The 12,566-nt window shown below is 41.5% G+C and overlaps 1 protein-coding gene across 10 annotated transcripts in view; it reads right to left on the minus strand.

Moving 5' to 3' along the window:
- CHL1 (cell adhesion molecule L1 like) overlaps positions 1-12,566 on the minus strand; it is a 141,161-nt gene that overhangs the window by 25,538 nt on the left and 103,057 nt on the right. For all 10 annotated transcript variants that reach the window (XM_069811822.1, XM_069811819.1, XM_069811821.1 and 7 more), the window contains 6 exons: positions 8,010-8,141; positions 7,224-7,361; positions 6,423-6,534; positions 5,554-5,720; positions 3,898-4,063; positions 2,607-2,731 (listed from right to left, as the gene is read on the minus strand). In XM_069811822.1, coding sequence (XP_069667923.1) covers positions 2,607-2,731; positions 3,898-4,063; positions 5,554-5,720; positions 6,423-6,534; positions 7,224-7,361; positions 8,010-8,141 — 840 coding nt within the window. The remainder of the gene's footprint in view (positions 1-2,606; positions 2,732-3,897; positions 4,064-5,553; positions 5,721-6,422; positions 6,535-7,223; positions 7,362-8,009; positions 8,142-12,566) is intronic.

The following is a 12,566-nucleotide window of genomic DNA, read 5'->3' on the forward strand; positions in this document are numbered from 1 at the left end:
AAGTTCAGTCAAGATGGTGGTAAAATGTCTTTTGATTTCAAAATGGACAAAATTAGGAAAGTGGGAATTGCTTTTAAAGATCCTTTTTATTACAGAAAAACAGTCTGAATCTTCTGGTCCTGTTTTCTCCCTTATAAACACAATATCTCTTCTCATGTTCATTTCCATCTACTCTTGTTACTGTGCTTCCAGCAACAGATTTTTCTTTTCAAATCAACACTAAGATCTATTTAATCATTAATAGATATTGACACTGCTCTTAGCAGAAAGTTATATTAGCATCACTTGGATTTACTCTGGTGCAAACCAGAGCGGTAGAAGGTGACTCAGCTCTGACAGTTATTGAACTTGGCCTTTTAGAGTATGAGTGAAAGGACAACATTCATTATCCCAGCCACGGGGATCTATATTAAAAGGAAACAAGAAAATTAATTACCTGCCAGCTCAACTAATGCTGCCCAGAGAATATATCAGAGTCAGAGTTGGTGGTGGTTGGTATGATAACTGCACTGCACCTCCTGGGGACAAAAGTGGGGCTATACGAGCCCCGAGCTCAGGACAACCCTGTTGGTGTCAGAGCTCGCTTTTCAGGGACGTGGTCTTAACCGGGGCTGAGGTTACCAGCACCACTGAAATGGGCTTCTCCCCTTCACGGTCCTGGGAGACGGCAAGTTGGGGCACACGTCTGCAACCCGACCTGGTTTCTCAACAGCATCAGGGGCAGAAGAGGTGATCTGTGGCATGGGTCGGTTGCCAAATTGCCTGTAGTGGAATGAACACTTTCAAATTTAGCGGTTTCAGGCTGACAGATGCTTATCTTCCTTATGGCTTGCTTTCACAATTTGCAGTCTTAGTTTGGTAACTGAAATGTATAGGGCCTGATGTAAAAGACTAATTTCTCACTGCTGGGGGCTGATGGTAACCCTTCATCCTTCCAAAGTCACACACACACACACCCCCCTCCCTAAACATAGGGCTGGCGTTTCAAAATCTAAAAAATGTACAGATCAAGGAAATGAGATTGCACAACTTCGGGTCTTTGACCTCCTCCTGCCCCAGTGTCCCAACTACATTTTTGGCTGACAATGTCGTTTCTTACAGGAAAAACAGCTACCTCAGCCACCAAGTCTGTCTCTGTCATTGTGAAAGAAATTAATTGTGTCTCTACCGATTTTTTTAAATAACAATGTTGAGTTTTCTTGTATATCTCAGGTTACATCACAAAGTTGAAAAGGTTATGCTTGGGTTTGGGGTTTTTTTTATGGTTTTTTTTTTTATAATTAAGTATATTATATTAATTTAAAGATGGCAATGGTGTATCTCAAACACACTCATCCTTCTATCTGTTCATTAACCATAGAACAAATACTTAGAAGAATTCTAACAGAATATTTCTTTTGCTCTTAGTTGCCCATGTTCTGATGTCTCCATCTGTGCCATATTTAGTTCTTTAGTCATCTCACAAGTCTTTCATTGCAAAAGAAGCCTGAATTTTTCATTTGGAAAATAACGGATATTGTTAATCCACCAAGACCTTCCTTATACACAATAAACAAGGGGAAAAGAGCACAAGACTGTTTTTCCTCTTCTGCAAATCACCTTTTTAAAAGGGAATAAAGTGCTTCATGAAATTTTCATAAGTAATGTAACAAATAGTCTACAAACATTTTGAATTATACAGCACTAAAAAACACAGTACCATAAATAATGTGCATAGCATTTTCTTAATTTACTATTTACTGAAAAATACCATTCATCTAAAGTGTAAAAACATCTTGAAGGTCAGATTGTCTTAGCTCATGTTGCAATCACTGCCAGAAATAAATAAAGATGTAAAACGGAGCAAAATTTAATGAAATTAAAATGATGCAAAACTGTCAGTAAAATAGCATCTTAGCTATTGGCTGACGCCCTTAGGTACATGCGCAAAGGACTGCACGTCACTCCACAAGTTCCTCCCCTTAATTTCAAGCAGTCTTTCAGGAAGGGAGCCGTAAGGATGCTCACACAAGGTCAAGCTTCCCACTCTGTGGGTCAAGGTTTTTCTCTGCTGTGAACTTGCTGTTTGCCACTGCACAATAATTCATGCTCAGGTTCACAAAGATAGTTAATCCTTTGAGGTGCTTAACTTTCACTGATCACCAGAGGACTTGGGCATCTAAATACCGGCCTTATGTCTTTCTTCTTCAAAATTTAGTTCAAGTGGGTGGTAATTCATTGCGAATCTCTAGTAAAGTGGGGTGAAGGACTGACCAAGGACTTCAAAGCAGAAGCAGAGCCATTCTTAATATGCTATTATGCCTTCCAGCCTGGGCAAGCTCCTACAGCCACTGTGGGTGACTCCTGAACTGGGAAAAAAGGTTGCCTCGTCTGAGGTATAACAAAGATTAAATATAAATGAAAAGTTGGCGTCAGCATCCCCATTCCAGGAGATTCAAGGATAGCACAGCTGAGGTTAACAAGTGAGAGGTACATTGCACGTCTATGAAATTGGGTTATTGTGGCTCTGTAACTGAATTGGGCAAAAGAAGCCAATAAGCAAAAGTGCTGCAGTGGCATTATGTACTGCATGGAGCTGTTTACACACCAGGAAAATATTCTCTTACCAAGAACAATTAACAGCGATTCAGCTGTGACTCTGTCCAGAGAAGTGCTAGCCACACACGTGTAAACTCCTTGATCCTCCAGTGTCACACTTGATATGAACAGTGTATCCCTGTCCAGAATTACCCTATGGGGCAAAAAAAGAGGTACATACAAATAAGGAAGAGAAAAATCTGTAAGATAACCATGACAGACAGACACTGAAAAACTGTTCGTAAAAAAACTTGGTAACAGGACATTTTGAATAACATAATTGCACTTTAGGCCTATTACTTTAAAACATAACTGTAATTGTATTATACACGGTGCTGTAGACTATTATTTGTATTTTGCAGCAATTTAGCCTCCATGGTTGGAAGTTGGCATGTCTCTCTCGGTCTGAAAAGAGCCACATTGATATGCATCGGCTGAGTGTCTGGAACATAGGATTTTGGCACATCATTAATGAGGCAAATACATGGGCTTTCTGTCTGAATTTTTGAAAGGGTTGAGTAAAACCGAGCATTCCCAACCCACTTGTGTAATGTCCAATGCACCAGGGGAAGTTGGCATTAACCCAGGCACATGGGCTCTCTTGCAGACATGGCATTTGCTTGGCACTATCTCCCCACACTACGTGCCCTCAGCAGGATCTTCAACCTCTCCAGCACTGCAGTGTTTGGGAAACCATCTCTCTTCTGTGGTAATTAATAAAGACATCTAATTGCCCACTGTGGAACCCTTCATATGGAATAAAGGCTGAGCTCCATCCCCTCAAGGTCAATGGAAACAAAAGAGTAAGGCAAAATTCAGCCTGCACTTGTAAGTCCTAAACTCACATGCAGGAAAAACTCATTGCTTTTAATGTGTATGATTTTAGGCAGAATCCCAGAGACCTGTTTTCCATTCACTTCAATGTTACGAGAACTTTGCTTTAGCTGAACAGGTAGAAAACACAGGAAAATACTGGTTCCACTGAAGTGGAGAAACAAAACTGCAGCTGAGTGCACTGGGGCTAGGGTTTTATTTTGGGGTTAAACCAACATTTATGCAATATTCTGCCGTGATGGTGAGAGAGTTAATAAAATCCAAAATAATTTGCCAGCCATGGCTCAGAACTCATAGAGATGCACTTGTATTTATATTTATATGTGTATAAAATGCAGATCTATTCACATATCACGTGAAGAATTCTTGCAGACATAAATTTGCATTTCAAGCTATTAAGTCTCATGTTTATTGAAACTCGTGCTCCAGTACCATATAGCATTATTCAGCTGAGATCAAGAAAATTCTTGTTCCTTCCCTGCTTACCTGCCACCTTCCGTGCTGTTGACTGGCAGCTCATCTCCATCTTTCCTCCAGGATAATTTAAAACTGTGTTTCAAGTGTGAATCATACTCAGACTGACATTTCAATAAAATTGAATGCGATTTCAACACTCGGGGGTTCTTCGGAGTAACAACAAGTTTTGTAGCATCTGATTGATCACAGAAAAACACTTTGATTAGGAGAGAGAGACTATTACATCAAATTTTCACCAAGCACTTCATACATAAAAATCAACCTTAGGAGCAATGATCATGTCTTTTTTGTTATATATACAAACATTTCAAGTGAAGGATAGTTGGTTTTGAAATAGATATTTGCCAGGATTTCATTTTCTAGCTCGAAAAAATCTTTTTTAGTTCACTCCAAACCAAAGAGCTCCAGAAAAAAACCCACAAAAATGTCACAGGTGAAAATCCTTGTTAGCAGACTGTCATGAAATGGATGATAAAAAAAAAGGCTTGAATATGATTTTTATGTCCAATTGCCATATGAAATAGGCTTTGGCAATGATCCAGGAAAAATTACAAGCTTATTAAAGTCAAGTGAGAAAAAATTATTGCAATCAAGTTTGTTCTTTTAATTGACTCTAATCTGAATGCAGAAACAGATGAATAAGTAAAAAGAAAGCACTTGGCTGAATTTATTTTTACAGTGAAATGTTGCTCTGTGAGAATTTCATTGTACATTTTCATGTTTATTATCACTGTAAAATTTACAAAGCAAAGGGAGTGGGTAGAAATAGAACACAAAAAGAGTGTGCTTTTCCTCAAGTTTGTTACAGAAAACCTGCATCTGAGAGTTCTGAGGACTTTGCTAATTGAGTGTTTAAGGGTTTTTTAAATTGGCAAGCCCTAAATCCTAAGTAAATTTGTATGCGACCCACTAAATTTAACCTGTGTGATCAACAGAAGCCGTCCACTGCCATCACAGCCTCCAGGGGAAAACCCCTCCCGCCCAACCAACCACATAAATCCCTTAAAACAGAATTGGAGCACAAGATATGTATCTGAAATTTATAAGTAAACACATTTCAGTAATTTTCCCCCCCTCTATTTACAAATATTTGTCAAGTTGATAATCAGGCAAAAGCCCAATGCAAAGCCCTTAAACCAGCTGCACCCCTTAACTCATCCTGCTGCAAGGTGTTCACCGTAGAAGTTAATTTAGTTTGGGATGTACCTTCTGATCACCAGATGGGAAGTAGATTTAGAAAAGGAGGAAGCCCACGGCTGAGGGAGATGCAGGGACCCCGTCTGGCTCAGCGAGGACCCCACCAACCCACGAGCACAGCGAGGGCTCTGGGCTCCCCAGGGTCAGCCAAGAACCTGCTCTGAGTGTAACAGGGCTGATGGCAAGGAGGAGAGAAAATCCTTTCAATAACATTAACGGATCTGGGAAGTAAACTGCAAGTTTTTGGTGGCTTGTGCAGCTTCTGCGAAGGTCAAGAAGATATGAGGATGGAGAAATCACACGGGAAAATGGAGACAATTTCAGGTCTTAGTATACAGAGGATTTACAGCCTCACACAATAAATCTGTATCTTGGACTAAATATTTACTAATTACTTGTTTACTTAAAGTTTGTAAATAGAAAACCTTAGCAGATGTCAAAGGTCTTTCTGCTTAAGTGAGATACTACCTCTTATATCCAGATTAGCAGTGATCGCTCTTTTTCCAACAGAGTTTGCGGCCCAGCAAGCGTACGATCCTGAGTCTTCTTTCTTTGTTTCTTTGATCTCTAGGGTGCCGTTCTTATTTAACTCATAGCGTAATGTTGAAAGTGGCTCTATGCTATCATCCTTAGTCCTAAAGATGATAACAATATTTATGGGTTATTTCTATGGCTGCAGGAACTGTTATTTCATGGTTAGCAGATATTGCAGGGGACACAGGAATTTTGAGAGCTGGTCTCAGGTCTGCCACTGAGCGACCAAGTCAAGATTAGCAAGGCACTTTACCCATGTGCAGGTAAATCATAAAGGGATATAGGCTTTCTGCAAACCAAAAAACACACTGACAGCATCTAGCAAGGCCTTTAAACTAGTTTGGCTGAGTCTTTCGTCCATAGCTGTCACCTGCAATTTTATTGCACCTGTCAAGTGCTCTGACAATCCTGTGATTTCCAACCGCATAGAACCATTTCCAGGTAAATATGCTCTGTAAGTCATCAGGTTTCCACCTCAATAATGTGTCCAAATTTAAAAAGTTGCCAACATTAAACTAAGGCTGATGAAGTTGTAGCAGGATTTGGCTATACACAGCATGGCTTGGTTTAATGAATATCCCAGCTCTTGTCTTACGCTGGTGTTGAGGACTTTCATTAACCTTTTTTTATAAAGCAGTTCTTCGGGGTTCTTGAAAGTGCCTTTAAACACAGAATACTTACATACAGTTTTGTTACAAATTTCTAATTTTAACTCCATAGAAATAATAACTAGCACATTTTCCAATGTTTGGGAGCCTGTATGAACTTGTCTCACGTGAAAACATCAGTTCTCAGTGGCTTACCATCTAATATCTGCTGCAGGCGAGGCAAAGATTTCACAGTGCAGGAAGGCACTGTAACCCACAACTGTAGCATAGTTTTCACCATCTGAGGTCAGTATTAAGGGAGCAATATCTGCAGAAGAAAATGCAAAATAAGCAGCACTGCATTTCAGAACTGGCAATATAAATACTGTTCCTGTATCATCCCCTTTTCCAGCAAAGGCCAAAGGCTTAGCCACTTGATGGGAATTTCACTGCCTTTTGGAACCGGTTGCACTGAGGACCTGAGCTCTCATAACCTTCACTGACAAAGATAACGGTGGTTGACTGCTGGGCATGTCAGAACATGGAACATCATTGTGCTCCAGGAGAGAAAACAGACCTGGTTCCAATTCATCTAGAGACGTCTTTTATTAAATAAATTCCCATCACTCCCTTTCTTCAAAGAACAGTCTGAGCATCACAACTGAAATTAAAGATTAACAATACACTTAATAATTCAAAAACAGAGTTGTGGTCAAAATTCAGCCCCCAGTGGTTTTAGTCCATTTGAATTCAAAAGGTTTTGTGCCCAACCACAACCATGTTTTAAGAATGAAGGATATATCAAAGCTCATGAACACTTATGCTAAGCATATAACATTGCCCGTGATAAGGCTTGTTACATTAGTTTGGACAACGTATTTCTTAAAATCTGGGGCCAATGCAAAAGAAAATGACATGGTTACAATCCCCAAGCTGTTCTGAAGCATTCAGTCAGCAGAATGGGACACTTCAGTTCGACCTTCTCTCGGCAACGGGAAAGGCCGGGAGGGCACTCACTGAGGACGTTCACGTTGGCGCTGGCAAGGATGGTGCCGTGCTTGTTGCTGGCCTCGCACTGGTACACGGCACTGTCCTGCAGCTGGAGGTTAGTGAGGCTGATCTCTCTGGCAGAGATTCTCCCTCTGAAGGTCCTACCTGGAAAGACCCAAACTGTGTCAGAAGATGGAGAAAACACCGCGACTGTGGAGTTTACAGTCTCTCCTCACTGCTGGAAAGTCAAAGGCAAAGCACATCTTCAGGATCAAACCAGGACCTTGCCCAACAGCTAGAGAGCAAGTTGCAGAGCACTGCCTTTGCCAGCAGTCCTGTGGCCTAAAGAAAGTGCTCTACAGCACCAGTTTGCAGTAAAAACCCCACATAGACTTTTAAAAATGGTAGTAATAATACTGCTACGCCAAGGAGCAGGGCTCCCCAGGGCTCCCCAGCCCCACAGTCACTTGTGCTTATTCCGAAGCACAAAGAAAGACCAAGAGCCCTCAATGAACATGAGCTATGCCAGATCCCCAAAAGATGGGAGTGTTACAGGGTGAGGCAGAGGCAGTAACCCATGGGTAGCACCACTCCAACACCCTACAGCTTTCACGCCTACTCTTTTCAAGATCACATTCAAACATTTGGAAAATTAGCTTTATTAAGTAAATAAATATTAATTCACATCTAAATAGATGTCAAACCAGACGTCATTCAGTGCATTAGGATTTGCGCGTCCCCTCTAACTGGACGCAACGCAGGCGCATCCCACCCGGCCACCGCCTAAAGGAGGACGCTGGACCTCGCACTTACTATCGATGGGCATCCCATTAAGTTTCCACTGGATGGTTGGCTCTGGGTTGCCAATAGCTTCGCACAGCAGCACCAGGTTTGTTCCTACGCTGTAAACTCCACCTTCGGGCTCCTTTATCCACCGAGGAGGCTCTGTAAAGAGAGAACATAGCGGGTATCAGGTGCCACAGAGAGATAAGTCTAACTCTGCTATTGCTCTGGTCCTCCAGGAGATGGCAAACGCTGCCAACAGTTCCCAGGCAGCTCCTAGCAGCCTAATGCGCAGCTGTATTGCATTTCTTGCAAACCGATGTTACAAAAGGTAAAATTGGCATCAGCACACATCAATTTCTGTCCTTCAGACCCTGTGAAATGTGAGTGTCAGGGAGAGAGTGTAGGAAACGGGCAGTGTTTATCCAAGTGGAAAACAAATGCAAATGGGAGGTGAGAGGCTGGGGAAGGAGGTAAACCTGAACGGGTCAGCGTTTTCCCAAGGACCCTCAGACATGAGATTGTGGTCTGTGAAATCAAGTGAGACTATTTCAGCAACTCAGACAAGGTGCAGATATCCATCCAGCTCAAATCCCCCACACGAGGCACAAGCAAGAGGCTTCCACCCACCCACCCAGGAGCAGAGCTCAGCGGTGCAGGAGCGGTGCGGAGCTCTGCAACAGGATGCGGCACCTCCTTCTGCTCCCCTACGTGGACTGGGGAAATGCATGGTGGTCTTCGAGATGCTGGTTTTCCACCATGTATTCAGACGAGAGGCTTGTCCGTAAGGTATTTAGGAATGATGAACCGTTCCCCACTGGGGATGAGAGAAGCACCATCCTGAGGAGTGGTCCAGAAAGGTTGCCCACAGGGTGGTGGTAGAGGAGCAGCAGTGTGCTGCTGCATTCCCTGGGCTCTCCTCTGTCCCAGCATTGCCAGCTAAACTAGGGTAGCTCTGGGGAGCTGCTCTGCCCTATGTCCCGAGGTGCGATGCTTATTTTGATCTCTGCTGTTGAGAGCACAAGAGCTTCCTTCTGAAGTAGACAGGTTGCTAAATCTGTTACCAGCAGTTTTATCTGAGCTGCTTCCTGCTCCTTCTTTGATTTCTGCTTTTGAATTATCTTTTTTTTTTTTTGCATCTTACTATATGTTTCTTTCTCTGCAGACCAGCCCCTGAGCATCAGGTACCCAAACCTCGTTGGAAAAACACAACCATAAGGGAGGGAGGGGAACTGAGGGGGTGGAGGGAGAAGCATTAATCTGATGAATGCTTTGTTCTCTACAGACTGAATGCAGATCCCTGAGCCTGCCTACCCTTCAGTGGGCAGCCTCAACCCAAAATAGAGCCTTGAATTCATCATTATCTCTCCCTGAGAAGCAACAAACTTCCAAATTTTAATTCCAGACCTGATATTACCTCTTCTGCATGTGCTGGGCAGGTCACTGGGCTGCTTTCCCTATTTGAAAAAGATGAGCTAATGTATGGGAAACATGAGGATTCATTAGTTAATGCTTATAAAGCGCTTTGAAGATTAACAGAGCTGTTGCCTGGTAATACATCTCCAGATGTTATCAGTGTGATACACTAAAAACAAAGCGTCATTGCTCATATTCACACAGATATATTAAAAAAACACCCCTGAAGTGTGATACACAAGAGCTTCTACACAGAGTCCACCATTTCCACAGTAGAGCACCCATGAAGAGACACTGTTAAGCAACAGCTAAAGACTGAAGTAAAATACAAGACACCAAAGCTTATCTAAAATTATAACATCTTTGCATTTCCTTCACACAGCAGATTTCTTCTACCACCTTCCTCATGCAACACTGGTTGCCCTCCCATAATGCAACGTGTGACGTGACCACACTTGTTACACGTCCTTGTATCTGGCTCTAGGAAAAAACCTCTGCAAGCAGCAGAACATTTTGGTTTTGCAGTTGTTTATCCTTCTCTCTCTCTCATATACATTATGCTTTCACCAGGAAAAGACAGGTCAAAGGCATGGAGGTGTAAAGGTTTGTAACAGCTCTGATGAACTTTTTTTTCCCCACTAGGTCTGCCACAAACAGGGTGCTTGACACAGGGTATTTCCTTGTTTTGGAGGAGGTGAGACACCAAGCACAGACTGAATACAAACCACCTGATGGATCCTTTCCTATTTTCATCTGTGCATACACTCTGGAAGCGAGCTGCAGATATATTATGCCACAGCTTTCCTTTCTCAGCATGGGGATTGCTGTGGTTGCCCCAAGAAAGCGATGCAGCTACGAAGCCATAGGCAATGAGGTTTTGTCAAGTATGAAATGTAATTTCACAGAAAGGCTGAAGAACCTCTTTTTTGTGTGGCAGATATGTTATTCTACTCATAAGTATACAAAGTATAAGAATAACAAAATATACATGTATTTTTTAGCAACTACAAAAACTAGTGGTTGGACAGTCAAATAGTTAATCTGCATAAGCAATATGGTATGGCAAATATTTCACTGCATAATATATTCTTCTTGGTAAAAGTTATAAATGTGGGGCTCCTGATCAAGAGATTTATATGTATAAAAAGACACACAATGACAGGTCCAAAAATAGAAGGGATCTAAAATGGGCATCTAGTCCATCCTTCTGCAGCAAAGCAAGACCATCCACACCTAAACCACCCCCAACGGATCCAAACCTTCACAGCTTCCCGTGCTGTTTAAAACTAGAACAAATCTTTAATGTCTAACCAACTTCTGCCTTGCTGCAACTTAAGTCTATCGTATCTTGCATTGTCCCCAAGGAACAAGGAGAACAATTTGTGAAGAAACTTTGGTGCATCTAAAGGCTGCTATGCGTTCCTCAGATTCATTCTTTCCTAAATTAAACATATCTATCATTTTTTTTCTCAAATGCATGTTTTTGAGCTCTGTGACTACCCTTGCTGCTGTGTCCTGAACTGTTTTGAGTCAGCTCCAGCCTTGATGAAGTGCTTGATGTAAAACTTGGTTGCACTACCTGAGGCCTTATCAGTTCTCAGTAGTCTCTCTTTCAACAACACTTTTCTTTATACTTTCCAGGATGATTTTTGGTTTTTCTGCAAGACTAATATTTCCAGGTTGTGTTCAGCTTGCGATCCAGTATATCCTCCAGACTAGTCTAAGCAGACATTTTCCATCCTGTGCTTATGAAGCCAATTAGCGCTGCCTGATCAGAATTGCTTTGCATTTGTGCTTACTGAAGCTCATCCTTTTTATTCCAGACCATTTTCCCAATTTGTCAAGATCATTGCAAATTCTCCTCACGTCTTCCCAAGGGCTGGCAATCCATCCCACTTTGGGGGTATCGTCTGCAGCTTCAGATGCAGTTACCACCTTGGGGTCTGCATCCCTGTTGAAGCAGTTTTCCAGTGAAGCACAGAACTACAGTTTGAGCCTGATTAAAACAACCAGCCATGGTTCTGCCTCACATTAGTTTCATCTATTTTATTTTTCCTTAGCTGAGTAATGAAAGTATTACGAGACATAACTGCAAAGGCCCTTAGCTATTATATCATTACTATAATTAATCATTATATTGTAATAATTATTTCTATTAAACACAGCCTAAGAGCTTCAGTCAAGATCAAGGTACCACTAGATCAGGCACTGTGATAGTGACAAGATTTTGAGGTTATATGTACATTTTATATTGAGCTTGGCAGATTATATACAATAACCAAATAAACAAACATTTGAAGTCAAGACAATTTGTGGGCTTTCTTTGGTTTGTTTTGTTGTTTTTTTTTAATAATTCTCTCTCATTCTAAGAACAACAGTGGGAGTTTTGTGCCTGTTCCAAAGTTTCAGGCTACATCTTTACTTACAAAAAGAGATTAAAATGCTCAAACAGTCAAGCAATTTGCTAGCTGAATATTTTCATATGCTTGGTAATAATTGCCTGAATCTTTGCCCTCAGACTCCTGTAGGATTAGTAAGTGGGCTGCATGCAAATATCATTAATTAAAGACTGTTATTTAGAAGGCTGGGGTATTTGTCTGAGATCCTCAAATACTGGAAAGAAGAACAGAACATGTGACATAGTGCAGAAATGATAGCAAAATCCTGATTTACACACCAGCACTAGACTGAGAAGGGTTGGCGATTAATAACTGAGATGATAATTTTTCTTCCATGTTTAATTCTCTTCTCCCTGCATGCATCCTTTGAGAAGAGCCTGTCAGGTGTGAGGAAGCCCTACGTCAGCATAACTTCCCTGAAACCAGCTGAAATTAATGCTCACTTCCACCAACTCAAGACCTGCCCTTGAGTGTGCACACAAGAGTTGCTGCAAGAATGATGAACGTGCCCATCTCTGATTAATGGTAGTGACATTTTCTGGTTAGAAACTCTGGAAGACAACACTGTTTGGGCTCAATTTTACCTTGATACCCTGCATATGAGGTGACTCCTAATAGGAGGAATTGCTGCTAGTGACAGCAGCCAACATTAGTTACACATATGGAAAATGAACTTAATAGCAATTGCAAAAGCATTTTTTACATTGCAATGGCTAGAGTGAGATTATTTCCTTCTTTTCTTTTTTTTTTTAAGTACTTTTTTGTTAATAAG

Source organism: Haliaeetus albicilla, chromosome 24, assembly GCF_947461875.1.
Source record: "Haliaeetus albicilla chromosome 24, bHalAlb1.1, whole genome shotgun sequence".
Lineage (NCBI taxonomy): Eukaryota > Metazoa > Chordata > Aves > Accipitriformes > Accipitridae > Haliaeetus > Haliaeetus albicilla.